Genomic DNA, 17,820 nt, shown 5'->3' on the forward strand with positions numbered 1-17,820 from the left:
CTCTGTGAGCACATCCGAGCCCATTGTTTCCTTTTGTTTTCTTCTTTCTCAGGTCTGTTAATGAGAAGGACCCCCCCCCCCCCTTACTCTGGGTTTGTGATTTCTACCCCCCCCCCCACATCAGTCTCAGAGTTTACAGTTTCATAAAACCTCTGGCACGCTTGCAAAAAAGCCCTGCCAACATTCCTGCGCGTTACTCTCTAGCCATGTGTTTCCAGTTTCACTCCTGCGAGATGTTCATAATGCGAGACCGGGCTACGTGATGTATGCTTCCTGTCAGCAGTAATCCAGGCTAGAGGAGGTTATCCTTTATTACTCAAACACAATGATATTTTACCTCGTCCAGTGCAGAACGATGCGTACAGTGTTAGGCTTCACAGTCTGAAAAGCCGCGGACCAATTCTGCGTAATCTCTTAAATGATGAGAATTCTCTAAACATGAGGCCAAATTGCGGGACGTGTCCTGTTGAAGCTCCTGCCTCAGGATGGGTCATTGTTAAACTGTTGTCTGTTGTTCAAGCAAAAAAGAAAAAGACATAATCCAACGAGCTCTGTTTAAGTTTAAATGTCCAGTGATATATTCCTTTAAGGTTTTTCACAAAGAGCTAAAATGGCAATCATAAATCCAGGTTACTGTTGCGGACAGCCAGCTTTGATAAAATTGTTGTTCCTGTGATTTCAGTATGGCCGTGATTTACCACGCGGGGTCTTGCCCCAAGTAAGGAGGGGAGGACGTTAATGTCCCACATGGACTTTTAGAGCCTAATTTATTGCGGTCTAAAACCCCTGTGGTTCTTTGTACCACCACCCCCCCCCTTTTATTCTGGGTACATGATTCAGGCAGCATTTGCATTTCAAGCGTCCATATGTACGGTTTGGTTTGGTCATTCACCTCTTGGTCAGCTGTGTACTCCTTGGCTGTCATCGAACTCTGGAGCGTGAACCTGTGGCACCCTTGTTGACTCACGTGGAGTTGATGTGGTTACTTCCTGCAAAACCGTGAGGAAGCGTGCATCTTAACGTGTCCACAAATTAAAAGTCTTGAGCAGGAGCCCCCGACCCCCCCCCCCCCCCCCCCCCCCCCCCCCCACCAGCACACTGCAGCTCTTGTGCTCTCTATTCTCCCGCTCATTTGAAAGGGCTCCTGTTCTCATTGGCCCACGGTACAAACTGAGCCGATTGGACGCGGCTCCCTCACGCCAAGGTGGTTCCGGAACGGAATCTTCCCCCGGCGTAAACACCGAGCTGCAGTTGGGCAGTGGTCTCAGGCAGCTGCAGTCGCACTGCTCGAGGCTAACCCCCCCGTCCCCCCCCCACCCCCACCCTGGAATGCCCGCCTTCCCGCCCAGCCCGTCGGCCGCTTCCCCTCGCTTGCCGGCGCGGCCGTGAGCAGCAGCGTCGGTCTCGGCCGCAGCTTGCAGAGACGCGCAGGAATGCGGCCGCGAGATTGGCGGTACTGTACTGTTTCTAGAGCTTCCACTGACAGTTCCTCTTATAGTGCGGTGGCCCAGCCTGAACACATTGCACTGAATGTGGTCTGTGGCAGTGTGTAGTTTTAGTGCAAGCTCCTTTGATGCACCTACATCCCAACATCCTGTTAGCAACCTAGCATTGAGTCAAATATATATGTCCTGTTTCTGTGAAATAGTTTTGTCCTGTTCCTGTGATTACAGATCGCAGTCTATTCTGAAGGCAGTTTTGAATCCACCTGCTGAGGGTGTCTTGTACTTTGACAGAATTTAGTTTTGGTATAATGTGGTATTTTGTGTAGGGCTTTTTGAAAATAGAAATATATAATATCATAAGCCTAATTTGAGTCAGTACTTTTACGTAGCTTTCTCTGAGACAGCCCCCTTCAAAATTCATATGGATTATCTCTTATAATGCCATGTATATCCACACAGGATGATATCTGTAAAAATGGATTCCACTATTTTGCATTATATGTCTAGGTCATTCCCTTTTGTTGGCAGTAGATTGCTTGCTACCAGCATGCAGGAATTTGCTTCAATTAAAATATTTTGTAACAAGTCCTGTTAATGGTTATCTACGATTTCATCTTTTATCTGGGCAAATTCTTAAATTCTCTAAGAACCCTTGGAAAAATTCCATCTTGGCCTTCCACCTTAGGTCTGTTTTTGTATTTTTTCCCTACTGCTTCGGCGGTCAATACTCAGCAACCTTCTGGTACTTTCCACTCTAAAAAGGGAGCAGGGAGATGCAGTTGGGGTGATTTTTATGCAGGCCATATACAGCACTTTCCTATGAGACAGAAAAGTAGTGTGTAGTAGTAGTAGTGAGACGGGCGGCAGTGTAGCATAGTGGTTAAGGAGCAGGATTCGTAACCGAAAGGTTGCCGGTTCGATCCCCGCTGGGACACTGCTGCTGTACCCTTGGGCAAGGTACTTAACCCAGAATTGCCTCAGTAAATATCCAGCTGTATAAATGGATAACATTGTAAAGAGCTGTAACCTATGTAAGTCGCTTTGGATAAAAGCGTCTGCCAAATGAATAAATGTAAATGTAAATGTAAAAGTACCCGGTGGGCCTTTCCCTTGTGGGACTGGAAACGTGCAGTGCAGCTTTGCAGAAGACTGGGTTCTAGATGCACAAGGCACCATTCTCTCCTGCTCTCTGTAGTTAAAGGAAACCCCAGACTGTTATGCAGTTACGGTGTCCCATTGTTTGCATGTATAAGTTCTTTTAATAGCATCAGCACCTCATAATGCTGTTTGTTTGGGTTTCCCCATTCTCTTGGTCCCACTTCCGGTTATTTGATTACAGGATAGCTATTTGACATTGATATTTGGTTTTTTTATTTACCATCTCTGATGTTAGAAGTGACTCCTGCATGTTGACTCAGAACCTGCCACTATCAATATGTTTTTTTTTTTTCCTCCCTTTCTCCCTTATTGTAGGATTGCACTGTTTACCAGATGGAAGAAAAGATCCTGGAAGTTGTACGTATTTCCTCTACCTGCTTCTGACTTGAATTACACAATCGTTGCTTGAGGATTACAGGCCAGGAAGCAATGCAGGGCTGGAAGAGACTTTGGGGGGGAAATGGGCAATCCGGGACCGGAGGTTGTATAATTCTCTCTTGGCACGTTCTCCATGTCCTTGTCGATAAAGCAGACAGGGTTCGGTTTCCCCGTAAACGGGGCCACCAAAGTCTTGATACCCCATTAGTGGTTGCTTCCTGTGGATGACACTCTCCAGGCGTCCAGCTCTGACACCAGGCTTCCTCTTTCCCAGACGTGCTGGTGAACTCCTCCATGTCCAAGGCAGTGGCATTTTTTTTTTTTTTTTCTCCTCTCTGCTCTTCCTGTTTGAAGTTTCTCAGAGCCACGACGAGGGGCACTTTCCTCTCAGATACACTGCTGTATGTTTATGCAGGGCTGTGACGTTCCACAGAGCCAAAGCCCACACATCCCTCGCAGATAATGTCCGCAGACTCGCACGATCAGCAGAGACTGACCCCCCCCCCACACACACACATCCCCCCCCACCCCTTATTCACAGCGTTGATACAAACTTAGCGTTTCGTTTACATCACAGACCAATTGATGCCAATTTCATGCTTTGTTTATATCACCAAATGATTTCCAAGAATGATGATAAAGTGAAATCTGTGTCTAATGAGGGGGGGGGCCTTTTGGCTTCTCCATGTTGTGCTGTACAGACAATCAAAGAAGATAATTGGACGTTAATGACCCACGCACAAACACTTTCCCTCTGAGAGAGCACAGCAATTATGAGCAAGAGAGAGGGTGGGAGGGGGGGGGGGTTGTGCTTGCTAGGCTTCACAGCTGGCATTACACAGATGAAGAAAATGTCATTCTAAAACATTCTGCAGTCTTCGGCTGCGTTAGCATCCACAGCAATTTGTGTATTCCTTCGGAGGGGTGCGTCGCTAACAGTTTTTGCCTCTGAATTTCAGTCAAAGGTTCTGAACAGCATCTGTGACCAGACCGTGAGGACCACCTCAGATCCACTGTCCAGCCAGTCCACCTGCCTGGAGGAGGTGCGGCTCTCCAACATCAAGCCAGGAGAGGGACTGGTGAGAAGGAGGCCTCCGATTCCTGGAGCCTTTTCACTTCTGAGATATCTGACTCGCATAACCCTGCTATGAACAGCACCTAACATCTCCCTGCTCATTATCATTTTCATAACAGAGGGATGAAACTGAGTTGTAGGATGGTCACATGCTTTGGACCCTCTTTTCTGTTCAAAAATGGAAATCAGTTCTCAACATTTTGTTTTCAAAGAAGATGAGAAACCTGTGTGGACTTTGGCTTTCTTGGAATGTGAAGGGTATGCATTATTTCATGTTTCTCTCTTTGATTGCAGGGAATGTACATCAAATCCACCTACGATGGGTTACATGTCATCACTGGTACCACAGAAAACGTGAGTATGAGGAACAGCCTGGCTACACAGGGACACACAAGTATGAATATAAGGAACTTTCTTTAAACTGTTGAGCATAGTCTTTCACTTACTGAGTCAGTTGTTATCCAACCTTGGCATTCAGTGCAATGATCTGCATCTAAAATATCTTATGATTATTTTTACATAGCTGTATCATATTACAAAATATTCAACTATGCATGTGCAAGCACATTTAATGATTTCTCTTACTGCTGTTTGTGATGCAGCATTCTTGTTTGAAGGACTCATACTCATTGTGTCGGCCAGTTTAATCCAGGGAAAGTGATTGGCTGGACGTGAGAAGCATTGATTAACCTGTCTCATAAAGAGTTGGTGGATACTGCCCTGGAGTACATCTTTGAATACTTGGCTTTACTCCTGCAAACCCAAATACATGTCAAGCTCCAATTAAGTGTACATGTAGAATTATAAGGACCAGCCCTAAATGCTCTCTAAGACATTAAGCCTTAGTTTATTGATAAATCAATAAATCACTCGATGTTTATTTGGTAAAGCCCCCTTTATAGTCAACTAGTCACAGAGTGCTTTACAGTACACAGCTGCAAAGTCTAAATGAGACTAAAGAGGTAAAAAAAAGAAAAGATATTTGCTGATCCTTTGCAAAATGTGACTGGCCTGTAAACGGATACAGGTGGGAATTGTTATGAAGAGAACTCCTAATGTTCCTTTTACACCGTCTGCGGGTGGTAGTTCAGCTCCACTGCTCTCCCCTTCACTTGCAAGACCCTGTTATGTTCCCTCCCGCCGCTGATAGTACTCTCCATAGAGATCCTGTTGGTATAGCAACCCCGGTATTATGTGCAAACACGTGTTGTCTTGTGCCAAGCACTTGGGGGGTGGGGGGGGATAATGTGCAGTGTGGGCAGCAGGAGCGCAGAATGTTTAGCATTAAATCTTTGGACCTACTGATGTAAACTTAGTCTTTGTCAAGGAGGAGAATGGAGAGGTAGACAACCTGGCTGCCCCCGTCGCACTCCCTTTTGAAGAACACCCATCACCTGTCCCACGTGCACTGAAATGCCCTCCCAGCAATTAAATTAAAAAAAAAAAAATTGCCTAGGAACTCCCAAGCGCTTTAAAGGGTGACTCCCATTTCTCTATTAAGCACGGTTTCAAGGGCTGTGGCATCTCAACATCTTTTCAGTCCAAAGGAATGACACACTTGGACTTGACACACTCAGTGTCAGTGGTGCTGACAAGGTTGATTTTTAAGTAATTGCGTCCAACCAAGCACTTTCCCTGAGTTTTGGTCCCTCTTGGAAGAGCTTGTATTGCCATTTAAAGCCGTGGGTGAAGCAAAGTAAGGAGTTGAACAAGGCTGGTGCTCACAGTCTGTCTCTTGGGCCTCTCGCAGTCTCCCGCTGATAGAACCTGCAGGATCCACGCAGGAGACGAGGTGATCCAGGTCAACCACCAGACCGTGGTGAGTTGCTGTCTTCTCCCCCAGCCTTTTCCTTCTCAGGTCATTACTCCCTCTCTCTGGCACCCAGAGGCTCCTGGGAAAAGAAACCTTGCAGGACGTTTTGTTTTACATGTCCCATTCGCATGTCTAAAGGGAAGTATTTTGATGCCAGAGTGTTAAGTTGCTGTTTGTTTTGATCAGTTTGTCAGGTGAGGAATTTAAAGGATCCATGACTCGCTCTGCTTGTTACTGACAGCAGGCTGAGGCATGTTCCAAGCATAATCCTCCAGCAACATTTCATCGCAGGGGGGCTCAACAGTGTTTTCCTTCCAGCGAGACCCAAGCTACTTCATAGCTGTGATAAAATTTTCATGATCCCAGAACAGGAGGAGGAAGCAATTTTTGCTGTTCTGCGCTGTAAATGTGGACCTGAATCCTAAACCAGATTAGAAGTGCAGCTACACTGACTCCTTTAAATCAGGACTTGTACCTAAAATGTACCTAATCTTCTTACATGCATTTCTTGCTGATTTTAATTAATTAATCCATTTTAATTCAGGCAGTTCATTTTCAGTTATTTTGTAAAGCATGCTTGGATGATTGCAGAAAGAATGCTTTGTAAATCATATGATGTAGAATTACATCAATGTAATGTAATGTGTTGATAAATGGTGTTTTGATGCATTGGGTCAGAGAGCGTGGCTAATGTCACTCTGCCATTGGTCCAGGTGGGCTGGCAGTTGAAGAACCTGGTGGGAAAGCTGAGGGAGGAGCCAGGGAGTGTGGTTCTGATGCTGAAGAAGAGGCCCTCAGTGACCTCCAGCCTCACCCCCGCCCCCCTCAAGAACATGCGCTGGAAGCCCCCTCTTGTGCAGGTAGGAATATCCCTCCTCCTCCTCCTCACCCTCTTCCAGAAAGAAGAGAAGCTGTCTTATCAGTTGCAGCCTTTCCTCCCTGCGTCAAAACATAACCTTGCTGACAAGAGTCATTCATGGAGTTGGGCTTGGTAGGCTAAGGGTACTGGAAAAACCACCAAGGAGAGATAGAGAGGGAGGGGTGGGGTGCTGGAGAACAATGGATCTTTTCCCCTCACAATGAAATTTGCAACAATACAAAATAAGAACGTGCAGTGATGTCATAGAGCTACAGGAAGCAGTCGCAAGCAGCGGTTGGCTCTGTTGAAATGCCATGGCCTTGTGTTGGGGCGGGGTCAGGATCTAGCTTGGAAACAAGGCTGTGTATGTGCTTGAGTGACCGTTAAAACGCTGGCTGTGAATTCCCTGTAGCCCTGGGCTGCGCCAACGCCGGCGGTCTGGCCCTCCTTCAGGGGACACTGTTCACCCCATCCAGGGCCTCCCCGTTTCACCCCTAACGATAGCCTCAAAAGGCCATTGCCCGCTCGCTTTTGAATAGGTCAAACAAAAATAAATTTCCCATTTCCTCATAAAGTCCCGTGTAATGCGGTTATGTAATGACAACCCAGAGCGGAGCTCGTTCTCATGCTTGTGAATTTGCAGGCAGTGAGAACAGTGGAGAGAACACCCTAACCTCCTGAGCTTAGCTGGGGATGAACTGGAACAAAAGCCCAGCTGTAACGTTAGCTTTGAGCTGGCGACGGCCCCGGCCTCGTCTCAGGTCCTTACCTGCCCTTCTACCTGGGCGGACCGCGCAGACAAAAGCCCTCTCACAATGGGGTCATTCCGGGCTTCACCCCCCATTTTTGTTTAAACAAGGCTTCGGGAATCAAGAGCGCTAAGTTCTGATGTGCGATAAGATGCCGCCGGCACTCAAAACAAGATTGCGTCCTGTGATTCAGACAAACGAGTCCCTTCATTCAACCCCCCTGAGCTTGGTTTCCCACCAGGCTCAGGACAAAAGGGGGAACGGAAAGGGTGCAGTCAAAGTAAAACTGTGGTGAAGAACTGCACCAGGTCTAGACACTGCTGCCTCACCCGTGAGTTACCTAACCCACATTCCCACTCAGGTAATGGGTCATGAAGGACACTGGTCACAGTGGTCCAACTTGAATGGATACACTTCTTTTGTGCTAAAAAGCACCTTGGATAAGAACATCTGCTTAATGAATGTAATGTAAGGCAATGTAATGAAAGCCATGTATGGAGAGTTCTTTCTTAGATAAGGGGCTCTGCTTGGCCATAAAGTGGTCAAAATTATTGGGAGCGGTTTTGAATGTTTTGGCCTAAGATGTGCTGTGTTTTGCATTAACAGAGTGCCCTGTCTCTGACTAAGTCCCAGCCTCCGAAAAGCACGGAAGTGACTCCCGTGAAGAAGGAGAAGCCAGCCATCCTGGACCTGTACATTCCCCCTCCGCCCTCTGTTCCCTACACCCCGCGGTGAGTGCCCCCTCTCTCCCATGGAAACCTCCGTCACATTCCTCAGGGCTGCAGTGTGAGGCTGTTGGGTTTGGAATAACCCCCCTACTGCCACCCCCACCCCCTGCACCCACGCGCGCACACACACACACACACACACACACAGCTAAAGCACTGTGTGTTCTTTTCAGGGGTTATTGTTCCACAAACACTGCAGAGATTAAGCTGTCTCTGTGTTTCATCTGAGGCCATGGTCTCCTCATTTCTCTGAGTGGAAGAACAGCAATTTAGCAGTTTTGCCTTCAAGTCATCTGCCTGTAGCAATGCTACATTTTCTGCTTAAAATGTCTAATCTGCCTGTAGTGAAGGGCGAGAGCAGTCACCCCACCTGGCCTTGAACCCAGGTCTACGGGGTACCAAACATGCGACTTTGACCGTGACGCCAAAGAGCCAGGCTCATTGGTATGGCAGTCAGAGCACGTACTCAACCGTAGTGACGGCACTCCATCACACTGCCCTCCCCTTCGGGAGGCACGCCCATGCGCTTCATGCACCAAGGCGTCCCTCACGCATCCCCCACCGTACTTCTCCCATCCCATCACTGGTGCTTCACCCATCTCTGGGGTCCTTCACACCATGCCTCACCCATCTCGTGAGATAGGGACCTACTGTCAAAGTTCCCCTTAAAGAACCATCTGAAGACAGGGGTTTCTCTTTGCCTTATAGCAATTGCCATGTTCTCATTTGGCCATAACATGCTGTACCCCACTTTACTGCATTAATAGTTATTTTGCTGCACTCCATTGCTTCTTGCCAATGTTCTTCGTTTTCCGCCTTTCCCACTGTGAAGTGAGGGGAAGAATGGCTCGTATGCGAGAAGCAGCAAGAGGCCAAAGGGCTCGGAATCCCCCAACTCCTTTCTGGACCTCGAGAGCCGACGGCGCTTCACCATCACGGACTACAGCAAGCTGGGCATCTATCCCATAGAGAGCGGCATGCCCAAGGCCCGCATGAGGGAGAGGACCTCGTCACACGGTCAGTTCCGAGGGTGCCGGGCACCCCAAAAAACACACAGGCACTCAGTCTGCCACCCGTGCCACCTGCATTTAATACTGGAACTTGGTTCATCTTGTGCTTTCGAGCGCCGTGACCATGGAACCCTTAATTATAGAGCACTGTCAGTCTGTGTGCTTGTTTTTGCATTTTGAGATGTTTCGCATTACATTTTTTCCTTGTTTTGAATTGTTGAACTTCATGACACTAGAGTTTTGGCACCCACTGTGTTTGCTTTGTCTAGAAAGGTTCACTTGTATGTGAATTTAATGTTAGCTTAGTGCTGGACTTCAGCTTTGTTGCTTTAAGTTTGGTTGTTTGTTGCCTGTGGTTACTCATTGTTATCTGCACTTGATGTTACTTGATGATATGTGAATCGCTTTGGTTGAAAGCATCTGACAAATGAATAAATGTAAATGTAAACAAGTATTTTTCACATTAAATACATTTTCCCTGAGGTAGCCTGATACTGATCATGCCAATGTCTCAAATTGTGTTACCTATACAGGAAGACCCCGTCCTCTCTCCATGCCAGTGGACACCTGTCTCGGAGTAACAGACCCCTTCTCCAGGCCCTGGACGCAAAGCCGAAAAGGTACGCATCCTGCCAGTCCTCATTGGTCAGTGCATAAACAGGACTGCAGCCAAACCAAGAAATTCAGATCGACTGTAGCCCAGTCAGCCAGTAAGCATGGCCTCAGCTGGCAGGAAGTGAGGGCCAGCACAGACCGACACCCCTTCCTGCAAGCGCTTGGTATGTCCAGGAAATACAGCAAATAATCGTTTTGCAGCCAAGGAAGTTCTTTGGCAGCTGGCACAAACATGGCACGTCAAAACACGTCCGTTCTCCTCTCAGTCAAAGTGTTGAGGAATGGCGTCTGAAAGCCGTGCCTTACCTCCAAATTGAATCGCAACGCCTCTCAGTCAGCCAGAGTTGGTTCCACTGGGTAATTGCCTCAGAGCCCTGGGTGACGGCACTGGTACCGTTCGTTCTATAGAGCGCCCGTTCAACAGTTGCACGGAGGTCCGTGCAGGGGCTTGGGCTCTGCATATCTTTCCCCCCCCCTCGCCCCAGCTCTCACAGAGGTCGTTTCCATGGAGACCGGAAGCCCACGCGTGCATTGCGGGGGCGCCGGCCCGGGCAGCTGTCAGCCCAATTAAACCACGCTTAGAGACCTGTGGAAGGACGGCTTAATTGGTTCGGAGTCCTCCGCAACCGGCTGTCACTCAACGGCCCGCTCTGTGGTGGGAGACAAAGCCAGGTCCCCGCCGTCTTGTCACCTTGGCTAGTCATTCATTCATCACAAAAGAGGGAGCCCCACATCTTGTCCTCCACTGTTTTTCTGTAACAATTTAGCAGGTAAAGGAATGTGAAGAGTTATTTTTAAAAGGTCAGTTTAATTGTAAACCTGGTGTTATCCCACACCTTTTAAATAATCTAAAACAAGGGAACTAGTCCTTTTAAATTTCTGCCAGTTCTGTTCAGACCTCTGTGAGACCATTTGTACCCCCTGCCAAATACATTGTTACATTTGCTTATAGGCAGCTGTTATCCAGAGAGATTTACACAGCTTTTCAGCATCTACATGTTGGACAATACAGCATGTAGGGACATTGACTGTGGCAATTCAGGTTAAGCACCTTACCCAAGGGTGCAACAGCAGTGGCCCTCCTGGGAATCAAACCGGGCAGCCTTTGGGTTACAAATCTTGCTCCTTAATCTTCACCACTGCTGCCCATACAGTTGTCCAAATACTACAGCAACTGTGACCTGCATGCAGGGTGTACTTATTTGGACCAGAAACCTAGAACAGAGCTGATTTGGCCAAGAAATGAGCAGACATTATCCAAATAAATAAATGGATGGAAGGCACGCAGATTGTTAATGGATCAAAACAGAGTTACAGAATAAGATTTGGCAAACCTAGGGGTACAGTTTTGTTGCAATACTGACATGACCTGTTTGTCTGCCTGGCAGGTAAGGATTTGTACAGGCACCTGAGCAACGAGCGAATCCCCGCCATCGCCGAGGAATGCCCACCCGTTCCCCTGCGTCATCGCCCCACTGGCGAGCGGCACCTGGTCCAAGGGGTGGACCACATACGGGGCAGCCACCTCTTTGTCCACGCCGACGTGCACAACAGCGCCACCATACCCTACCAGGAGGACTCCCCCAAGAAGGCGCCCGCCCCCGCCCCCGCCCCTGCCACCTCCAAGTCTCCCTCGCTACTGGTCAGTTGGATTGCGCGGCTTAAGCTGCTGGCTCACTGATGCGTGCTTCCTGTTCCTTTTTTGGTGCCCACTTCCTGTTCCTGATCAGCACTTCCTGTCTGGGGCTCCTTCACGCATCTCTCAGGTGCCTTTTGTCGTTTCCCAGCGTTTGGCGGCGGGCGGTCTCGCTTTCCCGCGTGGTGACGGTGCACAGAAACCAGGCTGCTCTGTCAGAACTCTTCCTGTGTTTCCGCTCTTTCCTCAACGTGTTTGGTGTTCTGCTCTCTATGGAGTGCATCGGTCAGCGATTAAAATGTCTGCTGACCTAGTTGCATCGGTAAGAATGGAAAAGAGAAGGTATTTGGGGAGGCTTCACAAGTCCGTTTTTTATATTCCTTTAACAGGAAAAGAATAATTCAGGTTAAAGACACATTGGCCTTTGTTCCTTAAGTAAACTCTCTTTTGTATTATAATTAAGTTATTTCTTAGTCCTTGATTTTATTTCATTGTTCCTGCTCAGTTGTTTTGATTTTCACTTGCCAAAGTGTTTGAGCAGTTTTTGCCCATCATGTGAATACTTTGTAAATGAACACTATAGAGAGAAAAATGTTGAAAAGGTTTCATACTACTTATGTTCTTATGTTTAAATACAGTTGTATATTTCTCCGTTACATTTGACTGAAAATGTATCCACTGCCGATGGTTGCCTCTTAAGCTATGCATTAAGGAGATCTTTAGTATACAGTATTGTTACAGATGCTGCATTCTGTACTTTTTATAGAATATATCTATTTTCAGTGATCTGGCCTGATTATGTCCAGCACACTGGAGTCAAACAGAGTTTTAATAAGCCCCAGTGTCCTCCAGGGCTGTTGAGCTCTTCATTTCAACTGATTCACTGGTTAAAATTCTTATGTGCACCAATTAGCGTCAGTTTAGTTACATAGAATATAAGTTTATAAACTTGTGAATATGCAAGTTTGTGGTGGTGTGGAAGAGCATTTTTTTGTACTCGGTCTGTTTGTGCATCCAGCTGCTTGTTTGTTTCCTTGTAACTTTGGAGAAATTGTCCCCTGTCTAACCATGAGTCACAGCAATGCATCATGGGAATTTCCCTTCAACAAGTTTTGAAACCGTAACATAACTAACATGGTGCTGAAAATATAGGCCAATTCAGGGTTTCCGCTAGGATTTTTTTCTTGCCGGTCCGGTGTCCGAAAAGAATTTATTTTACTGGACAAATTTGAAACTTACCGGTCACGTTTCGATAACAGTCTATGTTACAAATGCAAATATAATGTACACCTAGGTTGACGAAAGAATGACAATGACCTCAAATCAGTTTGACTACTTAATGAACAGTAACAATTAAGCAAAACGAACAGTAGCGACAAAACCTCAACATTAGCCACTAAAATGTAGGCTATTACGAAACATCTGTAACCTGTAATATCTGTAGCCTGTTCAAAAAAAAAGCCTAGGCCTACATGGCATCAAATGTAGTCTATAGCCTACCAGGTAACATTTTATTTTCTCCTTTTTGTCATTGCGGCAAAGTCCTCTGCTGCCGACTTGAAATGAAACGTGTCCAATGTGTCTTTGCAGCTTGCAATGCACATAAGCTGCTTCATTCTCTCCTCCTCCAGACGACTTCGCAGCACCGCCTTAATTCGATTCTGCAGAGAGCAGCCCCTCTCTGCTGGCACGCTTGACACAGGCAGAACACAGGCAATTTTAGCCAGTGTAGCCCAGTCGGGGTACAGCTCGCTGAACTCATAAATAAGCACTTGTACTGTAGGCTGTTAATAGGCTGTTTTGCTGTCAAAACACAAATGTCCTGTTTAGGGATAGCCTTCGTTATAGCTACGTTTTGTGTGACCATTATTACCGGACATTTTGACCGGCAAGTTTTTAATTTATCAGTTTTTATAAATTTTACCAGGCAAAAACTGGTAATTACCTACTAACGGAAACCCTGGACCAATTGCGAGGCAGGATCATCGCATTGGTCTTTATTAACTAAAATCTGTATCCTTTTACTAAGAAACGCTTAGCGAAAAGGATATTCAGTAGTTTTGAGTGATTAAAACAATTTGATATCTTAGAATTTTACATCGCGCACCTACATTTTTCTCAATTTAGGAGCACTTGTGCTCCTAGGGAAAAATGTTTCCTGCTCTGGGTTTGCAGATGTGTTACTGTCTGCTGTGAAAGTCTGTGCTTCTCAGAATGGCCTTGTTCAGAATGAGTCAGTGCTGTGTGGGTGATTGGTGATCGGGTGCCTGTTTGTGATGGACTTGCCTTGTAAGCCTGTGGAGTGCCAACCATTCCCATAGAATCATGGGCCATGAGGCCTTTCGGCACCCACATTGGGGCATTGCTACCAAGTATTTTGGAAGCCTGAGTGACAGTATTAAATACTTAAAAGCAAGAGATGTGTATGATGCAACTGTACCTCACCTGCCTTTGTAACACTTCTGAAGAGTGAATTATTAAAGCTGCAGCTGATTCCAGTGCTCCTTCGCATTGTGTTTTTTTGTCAGTTATGCCACTTAATGTTTCCTGCAAAAAAAGAAAAGAGCTCTTGTTGTCACGTTTGAGTAGCATGGTAGGGTGTCAGACCCCAGACAGTTACACTGAGGGTTCAGAGGCTACCAATACCAACTTGCTGCGTATGAGGAAGCTCAGCTGAGCCACAAGGGACACTTCAGAGGAAGATTATTATAAGCCATCAGCCCTCTGCAAGTAGATGCATTCCTGACATTAGTTAATGACCTAGATTGAATTCCACCGCCAGCCCTTATTCAGAGTGTGAAATGCAATAGAACCGGCTAGAGTTACATTCTCTGCTGACTGGCCTGCTTCCTTTAAGTACATTATGGACATATTTTAGATTTGGAATCTTCTTTGAATAGCTGTATTTCAGTTTGAAAAGTGGAAAATGTTGGAAGAAGGAGAGCTTTTTTGCCATTATTAAAATGCAGTGTAATGTTGCATTCACATTCGCATGGCCTATTGCGATGCATCAATCCGCAATCATTGTTTGAAAGCTCTGCAACGTGTCATTAATGCATCTGTCAGCTTTGATGCAAGAATCAGCATTGCTTACAATGCACTATACTATACACCTTAGCTTTTTTTAATTTTGTTATGGACTTCAGGAACAAAAACCAGTCAATCTGGTGGAGGCGGGATTTAATGAGTGTCGATCATTAATTTTCACACACTGTCAAACCTGCATTTCAGTGTGGAGAAAATGTTTCTCTTATTTCATGAGTTAACAATCATTTCAGTGTTAAATCAAGAAGTCTGATGATTAAGATCACTATTTAGCAACATTGGTGACACATTCAGTGCTTTTTAGTCTGGTTCTCGCCCACACTTGGCTGAGAGAAAGACGTGAGTGGAGTGTGAATTGTTTGCTGCGATCCCCTTATGAATACAGCTGAAGTCTAGCACTGTGCTCTACGCTTCAATTTTTCTTTTCTGTTGGCAGCCTATCAGTGTTATTAACAGTGCATTACAGCTAATTCTTTAGGAGGCAAACTTAAAAAGGAACAAGGACCTGAAACCTCAGCCCCAGTGACACTGTGTGCTGTAAATTAAAATGTTATGGGCAGCAGTCTGGCATAGCGGTAATGAGCAGGACTTGTAACCGAAAAGTTGCTGCTTTGATCCTCAGCTGGGGCACTGCTGCTGTACCCTTGGGCAAGGTACTTAACCTAGAATTGCCTGAGTAAATATCCACCTGTATAAATGGATAAAATTGTAATGACAATAATGTATTGTAGTAACATGTCATGATTAGCCACGTCAAGGGGGCTGTTAATGTCCTCACTCCCCCCGTCTCTGCATGATTTCGCTGGTTGAACAGGGCCTCTTGTCTGTCTGCTTTCCTCTCTCTGCTGTCTTGGCGTGCTAAGAAATAGGTGACTGCTTGCATCTAATCCTGTGCGCTGCATGCTCTTAACCTCTTAACCAGCCATCTCTCTCACTCTTCCTTTGCCTTAGGGGGAGCTAGGGAGATGGCCGAAGCCCCCTCTTTGGCCACAGCTTCAGCGGATGCCTGCCTTTTCCTTGCTATGTACTGGTCTGTTTAAAGCTGAGCTCTGCCATTGCCTGGCAAGAAGAAGTGCTGGGTTTTGCTGGAGGAACTTTGCTTTTCTTTTGCTGAAGGTTGGACATGTTTGGGAGACTGAATATGTGGGTGTGAAGGAGGCAGTCTTAATATAGAAACGGGAGTTTGTTCACAGAGAGGGTTACTCATTCCTCCCACTTTGCAGAATACAGGTTACAGGTGACTCACAATTCACGCAATTCCAAGACAATTCGTTTTCACAGAGATCTGTTACTCTCCATTTTGCAGACCAATGCAAACCGCTCAGTTTAAGGGTCACATCAGTACACATTACTATGGACATGATGAACATGGTAGCATTGTAGGAATCGTTATGAAGAGGGCAGAAATGGTGGCGATGGAACAGTGAACACATATGCCAAAGGCAGCAAGAACAGCAATATCGTAGGCACAGAACAGGTAAGATCACAGCAAATAGGTCTCAAGATGAAAAAGTGCTCAAATAAAAGCACACAACAGCCAAAACAGTTCTCAAAACTTCAAAAAAAAAAAAAAACAAATTTACATCATAATTAAAGAGTTTTACAATGATCTAGAAAAGCAACATTGCCTTATCAAACAAAGAGCAAATGCACAGGGGTGTCCTTGGCTCACAGTCTGTCTCACTTTACATGACACGCGCAGTTAGTTTCCAAAAATACAATTGGCAGCTTTGAACGCTTGAAGCGGTCTTGGCAGTGAGAAGAGGTTAGAGTACGATGTGAGATGCATGCGATGCCACACACAAGGCATAGGACTCTCTCCTAGCACGAGTCCATCATCCTTATAAGACTAATGCTATAATAGTCTCCACCTTGCTGTTGCCATCTTCCCTCACGGTCTGTATTACAGATGTTTTCAGGTGCTCAGTGACCGCATTTACAATGGTTTGAAGCACCTGCTTGGCCTCGTTTGAACCCATGTTCAAAACACTATTAAATGGCAAAGCACTCTTGCCTTAATTATCCCTGATATGCTTCTGTCATACAGACCTCCTTCAGCCGCACAGGTGCGCTGATTTCACACGTGTTCAAAGGTAAGGGGGACAAAGACAGTAGACAGTAAGCTGCAAGGGTTAATCTGTCAGTCAGGAAACCGCTTACTATTCTGTTCGGGCAATGCCCAAAGAAAGTTACACCCTGGCTAAACGCCAGTATTCCAGGTGGTCGTTCAACTCCTTGCTGTTCCATGTTATACTCTGATGTGGGGGTTCTGCAGGAGACGGGCCGGAACACCGGCCCACGGACCTCGGGCTGTACCAGCATCCTCCTTTTTTAACATCCTCCTTTTGTCCACCACAGGAGTCAGACTGGCCACCCAGCAGCACATTTATCAGCAGGTGAGTAGATGCCAAACACCGTAACCCCGCGCCAGCAAATTTTCATTTTTGTCTAACCACAAACAAGCAATGGAAGACCACAAATAACTGCCGGGGTGGGGAAGAGTAGTTATATTACATGTGTGTCATGCTTTGCAAAGTTTCGACTCAAACCCATTGGAAGCCACCATGACGGGTGTGTGATTTTTGGGGACGGGGAGGATAAATGTGTGCTTCGGTCTGGCTCTGTAGTTGGCTGTGGATGCTTATGATGCGCAGATATATTTGTAATGTAACCTAACACTGAAACTGGTCCCAATGCAGTGTTAGAATTAGAGCAGAGACAGACAAGGAGAAAGAAGGCGTTATACTGAGGCAAGATTTCACAACGTAAGTTCAGGTTGAGCATGGACCACAAAAACAATATTTTACCATTTATACTGTTTTTGGGGTGGTCAGACAATGCTGAGGAAAACAAAACCTTGTTGAAAAATGGGATTCAAATACATTCCGGTTGCCAGGCAGTGAAAAATCCCCTGGCAGTGACGCTGAATCTAAAAAGGATGGGTCAGCCGTGTCAGTGTTACGTGAGCCAAAACTTTATGGGGTTTTCTAAAAATGCCTCGATGTTGCCCACAGTGTGACAAGAATCATGGGAAAATTTTGACTTGCAAGATGCATCCTTCAGCCAAGCTGGGTGGCTGGGTGACTTCTTTCGTAGCTGTGATGGATGACTAACTCCCCACTGGCTATTTAAAGATGCTTCCCTCTGTCATCCGTCACACTCTTGATGTGTCCAGGCATTCTGTCTAAGAAATGCTTGCTAAAAAACACAGTGATCAAACCATGGCTTCTGTTCAACGTGCACGGCTGAAAAATACCATTCCACCCTTGAATTACTCACCAGCGATGAAGGTGCATCCAACTACTGTGT

At 46.2% G+C, this 17,820-nt stretch overlaps 1 protein-coding gene across 1 annotated transcript in view; it reads left to right on the forward strand.

The window, feature by feature from the left end:
- Positions 1–17,820, forward strand: part of LOC118786846 (connector enhancer of kinase suppressor of ras 3-like) — a 60,985-nt gene that overhangs the window by 22,709 nt on the left and 20,456 nt on the right. The window contains exons 5-14 of the mRNA XM_036542185.1: positions 2,919–2,960; positions 3,941–4,060; positions 4,351–4,410; positions 5,807–5,875; positions 6,583–6,729; positions 8,084–8,208; positions 9,038–9,222; positions 9,749–9,835; positions 11,219–11,472; positions 16,870–16,907. Of these exons, the coding sequence (XP_036398078.1) occupies positions 2,919–2,960; positions 3,941–4,060; positions 4,351–4,410; positions 5,807–5,875; positions 6,583–6,729; positions 8,084–8,208; positions 9,038–9,222; positions 9,749–9,835; positions 11,219–11,472; positions 16,870–16,907 (1,127 nt within the window). The remainder of the gene's footprint in view (positions 1–2,918; positions 2,961–3,940; positions 4,061–4,350; positions 4,411–5,806; positions 5,876–6,582; positions 6,730–8,083; positions 8,209–9,037; positions 9,223–9,748; positions 9,836–11,218; positions 11,473–16,869; positions 16,908–17,820) is intronic.

This window comes from Megalops cyprinoides, chromosome 12, assembly GCF_013368585.1.
Source record: "Megalops cyprinoides isolate fMegCyp1 chromosome 12, fMegCyp1.pri, whole genome shotgun sequence".
Classification (NCBI taxonomy): Eukaryota; Metazoa; Chordata; class Actinopteri; order Elopiformes; family Megalopidae; genus Megalops; species Megalops cyprinoides.